A 19,553-nucleotide genomic window follows, 5' to 3' on the forward strand; every position below is an offset into this window, starting at 1 on the left:
CAGATATTGATATGGTAAATAAACTGAACATCGACTTTGTTGGAAAAAAGTAAAGTTTTTCTCTCCTTTTCATTTTTCGTAATCGGCTTGATTTTTTTCAGAGATTTAATGAAATGTAGATTTTTTTTTAAACAACATTTTCTCAAGATTCACTCTTAATTCTCATATCAAATTTTAAAACTAAGCAACTCTGTTTCCTTGATGAGGCAAAGTTCCAAATTTATCAGGCAATTATATAACAGAAACATTGAATAAATTATCTACAATTGTATCTTGTAGCTACTTATATAAAACCGGTTTAATTGCTGATGAAAAGCAACTTTCTGGAAGTAAGAGTCACATCACCAGTGTGAAGCTGGATGGTTTTATTCAAATGCCTGCTGCTATAAATGGCAGTGGCATTTGTTATGGCTTTAGTCTGTAAATGTAGCAATATGAAAATTTAGTACAATGATTAATATGAAAATTTAGTACAATGATTAATGACTGTGATAATGATTAAAGTTTAACATTATCACAGTTTTGAACAAAATGCTAAGCTTACTGCACTCCAGAGTGCAGTCAGTAGCATCAATTAGTTTTCATTCACCTTAAAAGTCACCATTATTGTTACCATTATTTTTATTTTTTATAACTAGCTTTAATAACATTATTCACTGCAACTACAGAGTCAAAACATACAGAAGCTCTTCTACAACGTCTGTTTTATGCATTTTGGTCAAGAAAGTGACCCCGTGTCTTAGTGAAATTATTTCCATAAATAACACCAACTTTGAACTTAGAAAAACATGACAGACCAAAACAATATGTTCCAGGCTAATTACAGTACAGTAGGCACATTACATGTAATGCACCCAGCATTAAGATCATTTCTAATGTTTCTTTTTTTTTTTTTTCAAACAGTACTTAAAAGATCTTTGTCATCCGACACTTATTAAATAGCGTCTCCACCCTGAAGACACAATGCACCCAGTGTTTAAGGGAGGAAAATGTGCATTTGGTTCACTTAACCGTATTGTAGATACAAGTTTAAATACTTATATTAATACGTCTGCAGGAAATGTCACTCTGCAGAAATGTTGCTGTTCGTAACTACACAACATGAAGCTACAAAGCTAAAAATCTGGCAAATTGGAGCCAAGTTAAACAGATAAATCAGATCATGGTGAAGGTCCCTGTAGCTGCAAGACAACTAGCGCTGACTAATGACCATTTGTATCATTTTTGTTCCTCTTGAAGACAAAAATTAAATATGTTAATAATGAAAATGCCTTTCTTGTGGCTTTGTGAAGTCCAAAATAACACGGGGCTTTGTGCTCTTTGATGGTTAAAAAACACCCACATCACCAACCGCCTACTGCTTGTGGTGAGGCATTTGGGATGCTCCTTTTGAGGGCCAAAAAAAAAGAATCGGGAGGTATTTATATGGTAATAAATTGAAATTTCAACGAGGCTTGTTTTTCAAAACTGTGATAATAACCATCAGAAACTTAATCGTGGTAACCATTACAATCTGTACTTGTACACTAGGCTGGGAAACAAGCCTTATTGATAGTATTTTGTCTTCAAACACTATTTTTTCCTTTGCTTTTCAAGCAGTCTACTTTTTTAAACCTGACAGAGAGCATTATGTAGGTCAACACTTTAGTCACATCCTAAGTATTCTGCATGTGTGCCGGCTCAAAGCACACCTAACTGCATTCATTCAGTTCAAGCGCATGCCGAGCCAGAGGACCCATACGGAATATTTTGTTGTCGAGATACATCTACACTACAGATAGTGTAGATGTAAGATAGATAGTTTACACATTCACACACTAAAAGTATTGAGAGGCTACAGGTTTAATGCGCCAGAAGACACTTCAACATGTAACAAAGGAAAGACAAAGCCATCCAAAGCAAACGCCTATGAAAAAGAAAAAAGAAAAAAAAAAACAGATTTGTATTTATGCAGTCAATCATAATGCGGGCCTGATCTCACAAGGTTTATTTTAAACAGGTCCATGGTCTTGTAGACGCCTGGGTTTCTATGAAATACACTGGATCAGCATCACATCCCAAATCTTCTGAAAATGCCCAACAACCGAGATGTTTTTGGAAGCATTATAAACCTGCTACATACGAGTAAATATTTTTAGTGCTGCTGTGGTCATTTTTACAACATGCCTCTGTTTTTATCGCTGATTTTTCCCCACACACAAAATAAAACAGCAACACTGCCATTTTGAAATTCAAAAAAAACGACTGGCTTTGCCTTTAAATGAGTCTGCAAGCGTTTACGTTCCAATTCATTTTCCAAACAACATTAGCAGCCGTAAATGTTTGACGACAAAGAACTGCCACAGACCATCATGGAAATAAATCTGTGCACCTGGTCGAACGTTTGGTGACGGGGATCTGCACTTACTGAGTCAGCCAGGGCAAAAGACGAGTGAGCACCTGGAATAATCCTCTTTTCAATAATTATTTCTAATATGAGAGCTCAAATCCTCCTGTTAAAACAACAGATAATTCAACCTTGGAACAATAATATGCTCCAGCAGCAACAGCTCGTATGAAGGCAATTTAATTGGAATATTCTGCATGGATAACTGGATTAGCAAGTGAAAAGTCCTCATTCAAAATGGGTGATTTCATCTATAATTAAAAGACAAACCCAATATTTAATATTCAGGACACTTGATACAAACTGTGACAGATATGAAAATGCAGATGTCTTGTTTTTGTTGTCGGAAAACAGATAAATTCTGAATCTTCCACAGACCTTTAGTAGGGCCGATGTCAGGAGACTAGCTTGGGCAATACATGACCTTAAAGTGTTCTTTGGGTCATGTTCAGCATTTCTTAAGGAGAACTGAGTTTAGGGCACATAGGATTGTAGTTTCACCTGATCACAAACATTTAATGAATAATTTAGATTTTCAAGTAATTTTTACAGCAGGATTTCAACTCATCAACAAAGCCAATGTATAAAGGGGCTGATTTCCTGAATGTTTTGGATCTTGCCCCGGTTCAACACGCCAAATTCAAATCATTGTTACCAGTCCTCTGTAATTCATTCATTTGAATACGAATGTTAGAAGAGAGACATCTCAAGCACGAAGAACACTGTCTCTTACTAAACAGAGTTGGACTAACTTACAGAGAGAGTCGCATTATGGCTCCATTACCGCTGTGAGCACAAACCCACGAATGGTCTGAAGGCTCCTCCAGCAGCAGACAGCTCCATCACATAAGAAACGGAAAAAACTGCAAAGACACACACACACACACACACACACACACACACAGTTATTCTGGTAAATACAAAAACATACAAAAAGAAACCTATAAAGACTTCAACCTCTTATCTCCATCAATGACAAAATCTTCTGGCATGTGTTATGGTACCATTTTGCTCTTCAGAAGTGCAACACCATCCGTTTAACTTAAATTGCTGAACTATTAAATAAATGTTTGAACATCTTTATACAAAGGTGTAGTTTTTGCTGACCAAATAAAAACGAGCCCAGCAGCAGTGACAAAGAAAAGCAGCAGAGCCCCAAAGAAGCACTGTTCAACTTGGAGCTTTTTGACCAGCGAGCAGCATGGATCCTTGCGTGTATGTCCAGTTTATGACTTGCAGTCCATTGCCGAGGTCAGGGGAGCTCTCAGCAGTTTCCCAGTAAATAACCGGTGCTCTTCCCTTTGCACGGCTGGTTTAAAGTTAATGTGTCTATACTTTTTTTTATAAAAGAGACACTTCTGAAGCTCCACTTCACCTTAACTTTTTTTAAAGCGTCTTTTCACGCTCTAAGAAAACCACAGAGCCTGAAGGAGGAATAAAGAGATAAATGACCTCAAAGGAAGAAAATGTATTCAAAAGCAGGAGACTGAAGTGTTGAGGTACGACTACTCAGATATTTTAAGCACAGCATAAAAAAATGGTAGTTTCACACCTTTCTTCATAAACAGGTTAAAAGGTTAACAGGAAAAAGTTTCTAGTAATAGATGCATACACTTAGATTTGAAGTAATGAAGCTAAAATTAATGTTAAAATAGATTCAATGTAGAAAGCGGGCGAACTTACCATTGACCTTTGGATCGATTTTTAATGCTCCATCTTTTCCCTTGCTCTGCTCGTCCTCCACTAAACGACAGGATAACGCCACATGTTGTATAATAAATATTTTCTGCAACTCAGAAAATAATTTCAGGAGTCACCTTTGACAAACATACATACAGGCCGCTAGAATCAAGAGTTATAAAAAAAAAAATCAACACACCTGTAGTTAATGGCGCTGCTAAAATGTGGATGCTTACTTTGAGTTACTGGGTGATCCTGCGCTGGGCGGGTAACATATGGTTCACTCTTGTCAGTTGGAATTTTTCAGGAGAAACCAGAGATGACTAAACAAAAATGAAGAAAATTAACCTAATTTGTTTTGTTTTGTTGTTATTCGTATTCTGTATAACCCAAACACAAAATATCTGCATGGTAGCAACGAAAAAAAAAAGTCCCCATTTCTTATATTTCAAGACAAACACCTAATTCTGCCACCATTACTTATTGCGTCTCTAGGAGGCGCTGCTTCTTCTCGCATACAACCACCTGTGTAGTACAGGTGGTTTGCTTGATTGACAAGCAGAAGACCTCTGGAAAAGCTCCAAAAGTTGGCACCAAGGAAGGAAGCATCCTCATTCAGTCACTGAATAACTCAACTCCTGCTTTTAATGTGAACGTACAGGCTCTATATCTTGTACTAGATTGGACTACTTGTATAATTGCTCATAAGGTCCCAATCCGAGAATTCACTTCTGGTTGGAGCTGATCTCCTGTTTTCAGGATGAAAAAAACAATGTTTTAGAAGAACTTCTCAATGCTAAACTCAAACTCCTTCAACACACACACTCATACCTAGGGAGAATTTGGAGAGGCCAATTAAACTGACAGTCATGTTGTTGGACTGTGGGAGGAAGCCAGAGTACCCAGAGAGAACCCATACATGCACAAGGAGAACACGCAAACTCCATGCAGAAAGACCTCAGGCTGGGGATCAAACCCAGAACCTTCTTGCTGCAAGGCAACAACTCTATCAACTTCACCACTGCGCAGCCCATCCTGCATGTTCAAGATCCTGAATTAGCTCCTGAGTATGTCTGCCTGCCACTTGGATATGTGAAGGCGTCTGAACCAAACAGACGGAATGACAGACTTTGAATGTATATAATTAAAATGCTAAAGTCAAAATCGATTTTTGCATCAACCTCCCCATATTTTTACATCGGTATGTTTTTCATAATGCGTTTGACTAAACGTTTTAACCTGGACCTGAAGTTATGTCATTTAGAAACACACTCCAAACCCCATTCTTTAAAGTCTACTATGGGGATTTCTTACAACAATTCTGTCAGTAGTTGACTCTTGAAATATAATCAAAACTGGACTTCACCTTCTGAGAAGACACTCGAGGATTATAAAATTATGCATTTATCTCCTTTTGTTGAATTTATATCCATTTCAGCAGATGAAGGTCATATTCAAAGAGCTCTTTTGCACAAATTAAATCAGTCATTATGCGTCACTAATTGTGTAGCAGCGCACTGACAGAGCTTCCTTTGAAACCTTTCTGACCTGTCTCCCCTCTGTCTCGTTTACCCTCTAATTTACCTGCCCATCGAGGCCGATGGAGGAAAATTTGTTGCCATAGCGACGAATTCACAGAGGGCTAGAGGGAAGGGTCGCTCAGAGCACGCTGGTATTTAACCACGCGCGCATGGACAGATATAGCAGGTCAGAGAAGAAGAAAAAAATAAATAAATCAGCATCCAACAGAGGATGTTTGATCTGAGCACAAGAACCCAGAGGGCAGCCTTTCATGGCGCTCCAGCAACAGCTTCAGACTGGTTTCCTTTTAAAGGCAGGCCAGTTTGGAGCAATAAAAGCTTTCATTACATTCTCATTTATACCACAACGATTGATTTATAGCTCAAATTGCCAGTGGATATTGCGGCGTGGTCTTAATCAAGTGTACAGGGACCCCTAAAATTTTAATTGCATAAGGCGTATTTCTCCGACAGGCGTCCCACACCACCAATGCGTTTTATGCAATAAAGACACCGGAGCAAACTGCACAGAAAATACCAATACAAGCTTTTTAAATAAGCATAGTTTCTTTATTCTGACTCAAAAGTGATTTTTCTTTTTTTTTTTTTGTTGTTGCCAAAATTGCTTTTGGGGAAATAAAAATGCCTTGGGCCATTATTTTAGAAAGTTTACGGTTTGTAATATGAAGAAGTGGGCTTTTACATTAGCAAAAGAAAAGATAAATAAATAAATAAAAAAGGGCAGAAAAAAAATTAGACTTGGATAGCTGTAACTCCAAAACTAAAACGGACTGAAAAATTAAATCAATCACATGAAAGTATTTTCTTTATTTTACTGGCACATACATGGTTATCCTGGAAAATTACAGTTTATCATGAATATTATATTAATCCTAAAGGCACTTATTTAAAACACACACACTTTAGCACATTTCTGTAGAAATGCCAACACTGTATAAAGATGGTTTTTCAGAATACCTTTGCAGAAAATGAATATATATTTTTAAGAGCTACAGACATGTATTTATATATATATTTTTAAAAGTCTTCCCTGAGTGTCTTTACCTGAGGTAATTTAATGGTCTTTCTGTGGCGTTAGCAATGAGAAATCCTCAACTTTATTGGAATCCTAAGCTTTGGGATATGCAATTAAAATTGCAGGTCCCATAACAGCATAAATCAGTGCAGCTCTCAAATTGTTTTTTATTGAATTAATTTAGATCCTGTTAAAGCCCTAAAGTGCAATTAAAAAATCCATCACTGGAGCTTATATGCTACACGACTGCAACATTAGTTTCTTCCTTTTTGATCTGCACAACCAAGGAAACCCACTTGTACTCGGAGCGCCCTCTGTCGTCCACAGTTCTCTGATGGAGATGCATTCAGGGGCGTCTGAAGCTCCTAGTCATGTAAAGCTGCTCAGCTCTTTATCACAGCAACAGTGTGGCACTGAATGAAAGTAAAGTTCACACTCCATCTTCTCCAAACCCTCCCCTCATAGCGCTGAAAGCCTGTCCAACACAGCTAATTAAGATGTCTCTGTGGGGACGGCTGCTCATTAATTAAAATAAAAACCAGCCAGTGTCTGTGCAGACCCATGTTGTGGGAACAATAATAAAAAAAAAAAACTCAAAGTGGGGAGGAGCGGATGAAATGCTTCATCTCTGGTTCATACTCATGCCCACAGCTCTGACAGCTTCATCTCAGAGGGATGATCTGTTTCCTTGATGGATATCATTGTGAGATGAAGCGGTCCAGAGAGCAGAGGGACTTCACAGCGGCACACAGATGCAAGGGCGTGTGAGGCACACAGGCAGGGCGCCCTTGTTGATTTGGTGAAACTCCACCAGCTGCAGGAGGTCGATGAACCGAGTCTTGCCGTCGTCTAAAGTGAGGTACTTTTTTCCGTCCTCCAAAACCTGTAGAGATGCGGCCGAATTAAGTCAGTGGCATTTTTGGGAGATTAAAAGACCCCCCCCCCTGTCAGAAAGAGCACGGGGAACTCACCGGGATCACGATAAAGTGTTTGACCTTCAGCTCATGACACAACGACAGCACAAAGCAGTTTTCATGCTGCTGGCTTCTACGCATCAGGAACATCCTGGAGATCAAGACGCGTGTTACCTCCAATGAGATAAAACCGTTAGGTCAAAATATAAAATCCTCAGGTTTTTGACTTATAGCATACATTATATAAACATCAATTACATGGGCAAAAGATAATTGTACAAAATTCAAATTAGGTGTAGGTTTTTCCGGACATACGCAGGTTATGAATACCATTGGGGCTTTCTGGAATAGTCCAACACAACGTAATGCATGGTGCACAACTGCACTGTCGAAAATGTGTACGAGGCACAATTTTGAATGTGAATTTGCATTAGGAACTTTTAGCTGCTTCTCCGATTAATACTCTCCTTGACCCAGCCTGTCAGTTTATGTGGCTGGCCATGGCTTTGTAGGTCTGCAGCTGCAACACACTTAATATACCGGTGTTATGTCAGAGGTCTAAAACTGGACATTATTTTATACCCAGTCCTGGCTCTTCAAAACTTTATTCCTGAAACAACAAAGGATATTTGCCCTTTGTTTTACTTGAGGTTGTTAGTTAAAGGGTGGACTGAATTCAGATGCACACCACACTTTCAAATTTTATCTGTAAAGGGTTTTGAAAACGATATAATTTTTTTAAAATTTTTATTCACGAGCCAGGACTTGAATTCAACCAGCAACTAAAAGTCCGAAGAAAAACATACAGGCAGCCGAATCTATAATGATAAACAAAAAAAAAAAACATTGCAGTTGTACCAGCAAGATTTTAAGCATCATTTCTAATTGAAAACCAGAAATAAAAAATGTCATTCACTCTGGTGGTTCTCACCCATCTACCAGCCCCTGCTTCTCTATCAGCTTCTCTGCTTCATTTCTGGACAGACCACCATAAAACCACGGGTGGGTCTCGTGAACGGCTATGAGCAAAGAAAAACACATTGGTACATTATTCAGTTACTTGTGGATTTTAACCCTCTTTCTCTTTAATCTCATGTGGACTTACAGAAATCCTGAGGCTCAGAGTTTGTGTTGGGCTGGCAGAACCTTAAGGTCTCTCTCTTCTGTCAGAAAAGAAGCATCAGACAAAGGTCAGTAAATGTCACATCATTTCTCCTCTCTACATTGGTAATTTAAGTTGATGCGTTGTGGCTTCTTTACAAAAAAAAACAAACTAAACTTTATCTGTAAAGAACATTTCAAATAAAGAGACTGAAAAAGATTCTTCAGCTTTATGGATTAGAATAAGAGAAGAAGCAACTGATCTTTATCAGCATCAAAATCCATGAAATCTAACCTCGGATTAACAAAAACAAAAAGACACATGTTCCACAAAAAAATTGTATCAGAACCTCTATAAAAGCAAAGGTTTTTGTCAACTTGATTGCATGATGCATGTGTTTAACGTAAAACCCAAGAAGTAGAGACTGACTGTGCTGGAAACAGCTTGAAATGTTTGAAATGTCTTCAAACGTTGCAAAGCTGCAGCCTCACCCTCCAGGCCTGTGCTTCCTCCTGCTCTGCGTTCTGAGCCTCTGTCGGGTTTGCAATCACACGTCCTCCAGCTTTACCTGTGAAGTCCATCGCCACCAGGCTATTCTCTGACTTTGACTGCAAAACAGCACATGTACAGTTCGCGTACGCCGCGTGCAGAAATGACGGGGTCAATCACAATGTTCCATCTTGTGAGATAGACTGACTTTGCTCTCCGTGAGCTTTGGGCTTACCGGGGTTCGTGGAGCCAACTTGGACTCTGATATCGCATTATAGTTTAGCTTAATCTGCCTCCCACACTGAAAACACAAAAACACACATAATGTTATGCAGTATTCCTGTCTGTAATTTGGTAAAATAATATTAAAAATGTTTAAATGTGATGAACATGTACCTTGAACAATCTGAAAGCACAAATCCACATTTTTCGCATCTCTTCAGTCTCGGCACACATGATCTTTAAATCCTTAACTTGGCCTTGACTCTTGGTAGGCTGAGCAAACACAGAAACAAAACATACATCTGGCATCTGAGGTTTACAAATATTCATCATGGGTATGAATATTATGTTACTTTTTTTGTTTTTACTGATTAAGCTGCACCTTTGCAAGGAAGGAAATATGAGTTTGACAATTCACTATCAATAGCTTCGCATGTTTTGATGTAGTTTTCTATGATTTTCCAGCTCCACCAGTAATTTCTCTACTAAGAAACAACATTTAAAAACTAAAAATAGATTTATACATTGAGCTGTGAGTTTTTAAAATCACTCTGTGTAGCAAACAAACTATTAGTAGGATATATTAATAATGCCAAACAATTTGTTTGCACAGTTGAAAACAATCGCCAGAACAGGCATTGATGTTGGTGCACCTCAACAGTCTACATTAGGCCCACTGCTTTTCAGTTTGCACCTTTATTCACTATTCACACATGACGTAATTTGTTAGACTTATGGTGATGATGCAGTCGTTTGTCTACAGTAACAAAAGATCAAAGGTTTAAATACAAAGGTCTTAGCCAGAGGAGGGATTGCACGACAAACAGCACTTATTTGTAACGGTCAAGTCATTACTCTAAAAGATCACAATTGAATTCTTAGTTTAAATGGCAAAAATAAACAAAGTACAATCAGTTCTACCTTGATGCAGAAGTTGAATTCAGTAGGAGCTCCGTATCGTTTGCCGTCGACCACTTTGTACACGTTTGAAACACTTAGATTGGCGAATTCTTTTAGATGCTCATTATCCTAAATCCCAAACACAGATTGGAGAATGAAAGTTAAAGAAGCATTCTGTGACTATTTACAATCTCAGCAACAAATCCAGTTCTGGAGATAACATGAGAAGTTTCCCTAACCGTTTTCTTGGTGGATATGTAAAGGCCAGACCGTCGGAGGGTGAAGAACATCTTCTTCCAAGACGTCTTAAAGTATCCCTTTAAGTTGAAAAAGCCCTTGATCTGAGGAGATTTCCCATTCGAGGTCAGCTCCTGTTGAGGCAACAGAATTCAAGTTCTGTCTCAAACAAAGTGATCCCTGTGGTGCCATTAGACATTATACCAAAAATGTTTTGCTTGTGATTCTGCACATTTATTTGGACACGTTAACAAACACGAGTTATATATTTCTCAGGTCTTTGTTTTATTCAATCACATTACTATCAGCAATTTAACATTGATTTTCTGATTGTGCTCCTGACAGTGACTTCCTTTGCTCTTGTTAGTTACATTTATTATTCTTTTTTTTTTATTTTGGAAGAAAACAATGCAGAAGAATGCAGCTATTTTGTGTTGGTAGCACTAAGATTGGGCATCAAAGCCTTAAAAGACAGGAGAGCAAAATAATAGCAAAGTCTCCAGGAAAATTTGATTTCAAATAGATTTCAATGGCCCATAAGAGTTAAGGGTATTATAAGAGACATAGGTTGTCACAAAAACTGAGCTTGAAAGCCTAAAGGGCCTTAAAGGGATCATTCTTTAGCTCAATCTGGCTGTAATCACCCCATAAATTAAAATTATGTTGGCATTCAGATGGAGCAGATTCAACAACCACAGTTGTTTTGATTTTGACTGACATTGTTTCTGCAATTTGCATGGTAAATGTCACCACAATCCCTCTAATGATTTTCACTGCACAACAGTAATGCAACTTTTAAAATGCTATTCCAAAGCCTTTGTTTTTCATGTCACTAAATCCAAAACTTGCTTGGTGTTAAGTCACTTCAAACAAACGCTACGCATGTGCCGGATGGAAGCCAAGTTAAGTTACAAGGGGACTCCAAGCAAACATCCCCTCCGTCATTTGCCTTGGGCACTGAGAAAAAACAATGCTGCTGCAGATGTTTATAAGTAAAATAAAGCATTTTCAGCATCAAAGTGCATTATAGTCCTAATGCAAAATATGTTTTCAAGGAAGGAGTTTCTTTGTGGTGCATCTATGAAGCTCATATAGAATTACCAACTCTTCATCTGTTTATTTTTGTCAACAACCTGATTACCATAATCATCCGCATAAATGTCTTCCCATTTCAGTGGGAGTTAAATCAAACCAGTACTGTTTCCAGAAGAGTATCTCTAAACTTTATTTTCGCTTAGTAAATCAATTTAAAGGTCAACTGTAATTCATATAGATTTCATACTTTCAAAATTCTTAACTTTTCTGGTTTTAAAATATTTTATATCGCCATCTGTTGACGTTTGTGTCAGTGGTCTGTCAAACAGAATCCTTTAACATACTTTCAGCTGGTTAGACTGCAGCTTTTGCTTTTCAGTAGGCTTTTATGATATTTCTTCAAAACTTTTTGCTAGCTCAGTATTGATTCTAAAACTGTTTCAGCAAATTTTCTTGAAACATTCAACCACTTTTACAAAATAAATAATAGATGTTCTTGTTAAACTATCCTGTTAGAAAAGATTTTGCTGTTTCATATCTTACATTTTTTATATTACACAATATATATATATATATATATATATATATATATATATATATATATATATATATATATATATATATATATATAAAAGTCTAGCACACAAAATTGTTCTTGTTTTACCCGAATGAACACTGTCGATGTCATCTTCTTCATGGCATCCTCGCTGTCCGAGATCATTGCATTTGCAAAGAAGCGCTGCAAGATGAATCACAAGAACTCCAAGTAAATTTATCTTACAGATTTACGAAACTGTGTTTAAAAAAACAAAAAGCATTATTATTAGGACTGGAGATTTTCAACCTTTTTTGCTGAAAAAACATCAATATTCATTATTTCAGAATTATTGCAAGTGGTTCAGATAAATCCTTAATAGGCATATTCAGTGCTTGGGGTGAAAACAAACAGAGCGGCTGCGTATCAGATAGAATCTTGTGCGTACCAAATGCTCTTAGTAGTCAACCAAGCAACTCTCACAACCTCAGGCCACTGTCCACAGTTCCTCCAGGATTTCACAATTGTTTTGTGATTGTTTCTGCAATCAAAATCACTAATCTTCTGGTGCCACTTTAGAATTATTTGCAAAAAATGTTGATTTTTTTTAATAGCTTGATTTTTGTTACTGTCCTTATCTATCTTGAACTATAACTTGACATCAACTAAGGCTGAGGTAGCAGTGTATTAGAAGTAAGAAATACTGCCACCCACAAGTGAGAATTAGTCACTTAAATCCAATAGAATACGTGTTGTGGACAATTTGCAATAAACTCACAATTATACATGTGTCAATTTCCAGCTCTGCTGAATTGCGAAAAACTGGAGGGACAATGTGTGCAGAAATTCCTGATTTATTTTCCCGAAGGCACAAAATATATCTGAGAACGTCAAAATAACTCATATACTATGTCTAATTTCTCAAGAAAGCATCTGGTGTGCACAAGAAATCTGTTTTTTTTTTTTTTCTTTTTTACGCATGTCACTTTAAAGGCTCCAAACCTTTTAACACTCACTGTGAAAATGTGTAAAAATTTTCCTAAAATTTTCTGTAAGATATTTTTCTATAAGAATAAAAAATATATATATTTTAGAGCTTTGCACATGTTTCAAACCACACCACATTAAAGGCTTTGTATCATCTGGAGGCACAAAGGCGGTTTTGGGTCACCATAAAGACTGATGGGAAGCCCATTCAATCAAAGTCAACAGTTTTAAATGATGCAAGTGCACAGATGCCAGTCTGCGAACAACATGAGGAACTGTCTGAGGCCTTCACTCAGTCTGTTAACACAGAACTTAATCTGCCACTCGTGAATGAAGGCTTTACATACCCACTGTATATGGAAGAACTCATACTTGTCATAGTTTTTGGAGAACATGAATCTCGCCTCAACCTTCACAGACCAGGTGGCCTGAACCTCCAGCACAACCTCGTGGTCCTCCAGACATCTCTCTGAAGACATCGGGATGAAGATGTAAACCAAACCAGTCTTGTTACTCAGCGGCGATTGTGTAGTGAACCATCTTAGATTTACCGAGGCCCAGAGTAGGATAGATCTCGAGAAGTGCCCAGTTGTCCTCATCGCTGCAGTGAGCTGACTGGACCAACAGCTGGCACACTTCTCTGGCTGTTGCTTGGCGACCAATCAGTATGGTCTTATAGGCGCTCTCATCTCCGTAGACTTTAATCACCTGAGGGGAAATGCACAACAATCCCTCCAATTAAAAGGAGACACTGTGGCCCACTTTAAACAAACCAGAGATTCTCATTAATTTAAGGATTTCTGCTTTCTTGTTAGGATAGAAGTAAGTTTTTCCCCTCAAATGGAGAGAAAATTAGCTCAAAAATATAACTCAATTTTCCCTAAGAGTAGTTATAGTCTTTAAGTGCAAAAGAAATAAATAACTGTACCTGAGATTAAAAAAAAAGAGAAGACAGACCCTACATGGTTAACAACAGCCATGAAAATGCTCAAATATATAAGCACCTGAAAGCCTAAAACTCCAGTGGTCCAGTTTCCGAGTGATTATCTTGTCTGTAACTCCTTTGCTTTTCTTCTGGATTACACACTGATTGATACCGGGTCAAACGATTCCCAAAACCTCAGATTAAAACCCAAATTGTGACGCAAAGAACCTTCCAAGTTCACACAAAGGTCAAAAACTTTGTGTCCAATAAGCTTCAAAGCTCAAAGAGAAGTTTTAATTGGTTTCTAATTTCAGAGTGACCTGGCCTTAAAACTTTATGGCAGAAAACATCTCCCTCTTCCCGAGGTTAAAATGCTAAAACCTTCACTGCATCCGTCTGGACCGAGAAGCAGCTGTTCACGTAGACAAGAGATCAACTGTGCGCGGGTTATCAAACCGGCTGGATTATTCTTTGAGCAGGCGAGACACTGACTGCATCCGGCAACAGGTTTCCAAGCAAAATGAAGACAACCTGCCTGACCAGGAACACGTCAACAAATGAAAACAGGCTGGCTGAGTGAGCGCTGGAGTCAGTCAGGCAGAAATAATTACTGCATATCAACTCGAGAGGATTATGGGAGAACAACAACGCTTTCTATGGAAATATTTCACTGCACTCTGACTCACTTCACTTCCTCAAAAACAAATTCCGCTTCCAACAAAGGGACATTAGGCCACAGATTCAAGAATTACCGCACACAATGTGGTTGTTAATACAGCAACAACACACATAAACACTGACTGAATGTTAAAAACCCCCCAGACTATGTCTCTCTGATCCTTAAGACAGTTTGATCCCGTTCTAAGGATCAAACGTCAACCCCAGCTTCAGTTACAGTTATGGAAACCGCTGCAGGGCAATGACAAGAAGTGCAGTGGGAGAAATATCTGCGTGCGCCGTGGTTTTAAAGGTCCTGAAGGCTCTGTTGTGAGACTTCTGCACAAAATCTCAAATTGACAGAGGAGGTTCAGAGGGTTAATGTGATTCACTTCCTCTGTCTTTTTTTGGTCATCTCTGCCTATTGAGTTATCTTCAAGCAGCCTTTCTTTCTGAGCGGCTCAACAAAAAGAAGGCTGGAGACGATTAGAAACTGATAAACCATATGTATGAACTTAGTTTAAAAGAATAAAAGCCACATTTGGGGAGTAAAACATCTCAGGAATACCATCAAATAAGTGCATAGATTCTTTATACACACAGTGATACGTTTGCAAATTTACATATTACATAGGACTGAATTAAAAAAAAAAAAAAAGAAGCAGGAAACCTATCGAGATTCTTGATAAACTAAGTTAATATCACAGCTATACTCAAACTAATCCAGTATTCACTCATATGTAGCATAAGCATGTCTTAGATATAGTGACATCAATAACAGCATAATTTCCAGTCTTTTTCACTAAATCATACCAACAAGGCCCAATACTATAAAGAAGGTTGAATTAAATGAAATAATTTGAATTAATATGCGTTATAACAACATTTATTTTCCCTTTCGGATCAATAAGGTTTTTTTTTTTTTAATTGAACTGAAGAACAAGATCCTAAAACGACCCAATCTGTGCATCAGTCTGTTTATTTAAAACAACAAACAGATAAAAACAACTCAGCCTTGGCAACTGTTGCACACTGACGTGCATAAATATTACAGACAAGCTGATTCTGGCAGAGTGTCAAGATGTGACACAGATTGCGTGAAAAGATAGCCTTCCTTGTCGATCACGGCAGCCAACAACTTTCTGTTTAGAACAGAAAGTCGTTGCACGTGAAGAGGACACATTTACTTGAGGCACTCGCTGGCCTGAGCTGTAATAATGGGATTGATAGGATTTAGAAAGCGGATTAGGAAATGTCACTATTTCTAATTAATGCAAGGAGCATTTGTTTTTGCAAAAACAAATGCTTTAGTAGATATAAGGATTTATGTCATCTTATGTCTCAGAGCGTGTTGGTGTTTTAAGCCATGTGAGCCGTTTTCTGTTGCTTTTACGCATATGATGTCATTGTTAGAGTTGGTGCCCCCTGCTGGCTGAGAGTAGAAATAGGACCCAGGCGTTTTGTGGGTTGCGACTACGTTTTATCCCCCGCCAGAATTTTATGCATTTTCATTGGTTGCTGGAGAAAGGCAAAATTAGGGGTCATCAGAGAACAATTTCATATGATTTGTGACCTAAAAATACTCACAAATTTGTCACTTGATTCTGAAGGAAGCGAGCTGCTGAGCAATGAAAGATTGCACAGATCTGGAAAGGGGTTTGGAATGGGGGAGTCAGAGGAAGACAAAATTTCACTTCCTTTCTTCCTAAAAGAAATAGAATGACAAAATTAATAAAAAGGGAAACATCTGTTCGTAAATTACACATGTGGAAAAAATTGGTTAATGACTGAAAAACTTGCAGTGGTCACTGAAATTTTTTTTTGAAACTGATAAAAGTGATATTAAGATGCTGAACTCACACTGACAGCTACAGAAATGGTGCGAGAGCAAAAATGAAACGAATGACATTTAGATCCAGGTGCTATCGTTTATGTCCCGTTTCGCTTGTTTACGTTTTGTTAATTCTGTTGAATTTAAAAGCAATGTCTGATTTCCATTTCCCTGATTTTCAGTAATGTGCACATCCTCTTCTCCAAAAAAAAAAAAAATAAATAATTTTTTTTTTTGAAAAGTTCAACAGCTCAGTCTCAACTTGTCATCTTTAAAACTAACAAACACCTCCGCATGTCATAATCTCTTGTTTAACCGTCAGCTGACCTACAGTTAAGTGAGCACCAGGATTTCCTCCAGAAGCCCAGTGACTCACAGCTACTCTGTTGTATGTGCTGCTTCTGAGCGTCTGTGGCTGCCGGTCGTACCTGTTTGTGTTAATTGAGATGGGCTGGGAGCGGTGGAGAGGAGGTGACTCAGGTACGAGAGGACTCAGGGTTAAAGTGGAGCAGCCCAGCGACACCTCCTCCTCGTCTGATGAATCCTTCATCGTGGAGACCTCAAAAGATTTCCTGGAGGAATCTGAGGGGGAAATCAGAGTGTTAGATCCAATGGAGATCCACATGCAACGGAGGAAGCATGAAATGCTCCTATTACCTTGAAGAGCTTGTTATTCTTGCTTTTAGAACACTAACAAGAATACTCTGACAACAACACCTTAATCTACACATTATCAAAAATCTGTCCATGTATTTTTATTATGGGATTTCTCCCATGATGTAACTCTGAAAGAAAGAAAAAAAAAAAAAAAACACCAAAAAAAAAAAAAAACACTAATTATTTTGTGCTGATCCGTCCGAGACAGTCGCGAGACTGGTTGGCATCGATCATGCTTGTTGTAGCTGATAGCGAAACCAGGACAATAAACGACAGTAAATCTCAGGCTCAACAGGAACAACAGCACGGCTCAGGTTAGTATTTTCGTCTCTCAAAATAGACTCACGTGGCAGCGAGTCATAGAAAAATCTGAGCCTGATTTTCCACAAACACACAAGACAACCCCGGAAGTCGTGCACAAGCTAAGCATGTAAACATGTATACACTGTTCTCGGCGTAAAACTTTATCTCTTGGCCTTTACTGCTCCAGAAAATATAATTAATTTTATAAGGGGAAATGCACAACGTAATCATGTCTTGTTCTAAAGTTTCAGCTTAAATGAGTCAAAGAATTTTATTTGATTTTTTTTCCTTCTGTTACTGACACTCTTCAGCTCATTTCAGAACATTTTTGATGAACTGGAAGACTCGTATGCAAAGTCTCAGAATTTTCAGTCTTAAAAATTGAATCCGAGTTGATTTAACTCTTCCGTCTCCGTTTAGAGCTTAGCTGTTTAAAATGTCCCAAGTCCGAAAGGTTTGTTTGCACCAGAATACACAGTAGGAAAACACACATTTATTGAGAACATTTCAACATTATGAGTACAGAATATACTAAATGAATAAAATCATAATTAATGAATCCATTGTGGAAAGAAAAAAAACAAACAAATCTTATTTACATGCAAGAATGATTTTTACATTGAATAATCTATCATTTTACTTACTTTACCTTGTGGAGCAAGGTTCCCTGGATTCTCAAAATTCCTTATTACTTGCTTTAAACATAAATGGTGTAGTTTTCAACCAAATCATAAAGTTTCAATATATTTGACTTTAAAAGCAATGTGTTTGTGTGCTCGCAAATCCCTATTTTCTGAATAATCCCAATGGCTGTTTTTTGGAATTTATTGAATGGCATTAGGTTGCTTTTATATGTGCTCCCCAGATTTCCACATAGTAAGACACTGTGTGACTAATTGCCATTAAATATTACCTGCTTTTTCAATTTTACAGGGTTATACCGTTAAAGGTGTTTTCTTTAAAAAAAGATTCAAGATTGCTATGCAGTACCAATTCCTTATATTAAACTAAAACATTCAGTTTGCAGCCTTTTCATGTGTATAAACACTTGAGAACAGGTTTTATGATCCAGTCATGTAGCTTGGGAACCCCCACCCCCTGCCCAGAATTACGTTAACGTCCATCTTCCTGACGTAGCTTAAACTCACGCTGTGCTAAAATGCCCATTAAAGTGACATTACTGCGCCAACTCTCGGTTCGAAACTCAGGACAAAGAGGCTCAACAAACTGGACCTTACCTGTAACCCGCGGTGTTCCACATGAGCCCCTACCTGCTCATACAGAATGCGGCGTCTCTTGGTGGTTTTTCTTCCATGCGAGTCCGTTTCTCAGAGTTCAAAATGCGGCGTTTCTTTTTCCATACGTGGGCATAAAGTTGATTCTGTCACAGCGGCGCGCCAAGACCTCGGAGTGGGCGGGGCCTGCCCGACAGGTGGGTGAGGAAAGCAAGCCACGGCCGCTCCTTCTTCTGTCGATGAGGTCACCTGGTTCGTTGAAACCACCTGATTTCTTAGTTGTTGTGTTGTTTTTTTTCTGCTCGTCATAGTGTAAACCTATTTATTGTTCTTTTCATACAGTGTAACCTGGTGAAAATATGGGCCTTTCTTTGACTCTCAACTAATTCAACCACTTCCCTCCATTAAAAAAAATATATACGTGCATGTAGACTTATCATAGAAAGACCCCAGACTGGTACTGAACCCAGAATCTTGCCCCAACACAAACGCCGGGGTAGTTGTTGCAACTGCCTCACTGTGCAGATAGATAAAAGAATGTTGCTGGTCTTGTATGAAAGTATTTTGGAAGGTAATGACTCATTAAATATTTAATCGCCGAGAAATTCTGAGGCCCGTAAAGAGCTGTCATCAGTACAGACGAGACAATAAACAATATCTGATTCATGAGAATGAAATTAATTTCTGTGTGAGGACTGCTTGAGTTTTTTTTTAAATTTGTTGTAGATGTTTACATGACTCGTCCTCTTATATTTTATTACCGTCACGTGTTGTGGATTTTATTTCTAAAAATAAACACTATGTTCACTGTCATGTCAGAATCAATATTCAATTCAAAAATACTTCATTAATCCCAAAGGGAAATTAAATGTTGTTGTAACTCATTAAGATTTTCCAGTTAT

At 38.0% G+C, this 19,553-nt stretch overlaps 1 protein-coding gene across 3 annotated transcripts; it reads right to left on the minus strand.

Annotated features, from left to right (window-relative positions):
- Positions 1 to 6,139: 6,139 nt before the first annotated feature.
- On the minus strand, positions 6,140 to 18,865 carry LOC106938798 (growth factor receptor-bound protein 7-like). Of its 3 annotated transcripts, none has more exons than XM_015020979.1 (15): positions 18,655 to 18,865; positions 16,885 to 17,038; positions 16,213 to 16,330; positions 13,595 to 13,751; positions 13,391 to 13,512; positions 12,186 to 12,260; positions 10,489 to 10,620; positions 10,271 to 10,378; positions 9,524 to 9,622; positions 9,363 to 9,428; positions 9,130 to 9,246; positions 8,642 to 8,699; positions 8,468 to 8,555; positions 7,594 to 7,687; positions 6,140 to 7,505 (listed from the first exon to the last, which is right to left on the minus strand). In XM_015020979.1, the coding sequence occupies exons 2-15, from the start codon at positions 17,004 to 17,006 to the stop codon at positions 7,359 to 7,361; spliced, it is 1,503 nt and encodes a 500-aa protein (XP_014876465.1). In that variant the 5' UTR covers positions 17,007 to 17,038; positions 18,655 to 18,865; the 3' UTR covers positions 6,140 to 7,358. The 3 variants fall into 3 exon arrangements, with proteins under 3 accessions (XP_014876465.1, XP_014876455.1, XP_014876473.1); XM_015020969.1 differs by having other exon boundaries at positions 9,336 to 9,428; XM_015020987.1 differs by lacking the exon at positions 6,140 to 7,505 and having other exon boundaries at positions 7,625 to 7,710; positions 9,336 to 9,428.
- Between the last annotated feature and the right edge of the window lie 688 nt (positions 18,866 to 19,553).

The sequence above is a fragment of the Poecilia latipinna genome, unplaced genomic scaffold (assembly GCF_001443285.1).
Source record: "Poecilia latipinna isolate Pla-1442-1.1 unplaced genomic scaffold, P_latipinna-1.0 Scaffold84, whole genome shotgun sequence".
Classification (NCBI taxonomy): domain Eukaryota; kingdom Metazoa; phylum Chordata; class Actinopteri; order Cyprinodontiformes; family Poeciliidae; genus Poecilia; species Poecilia latipinna.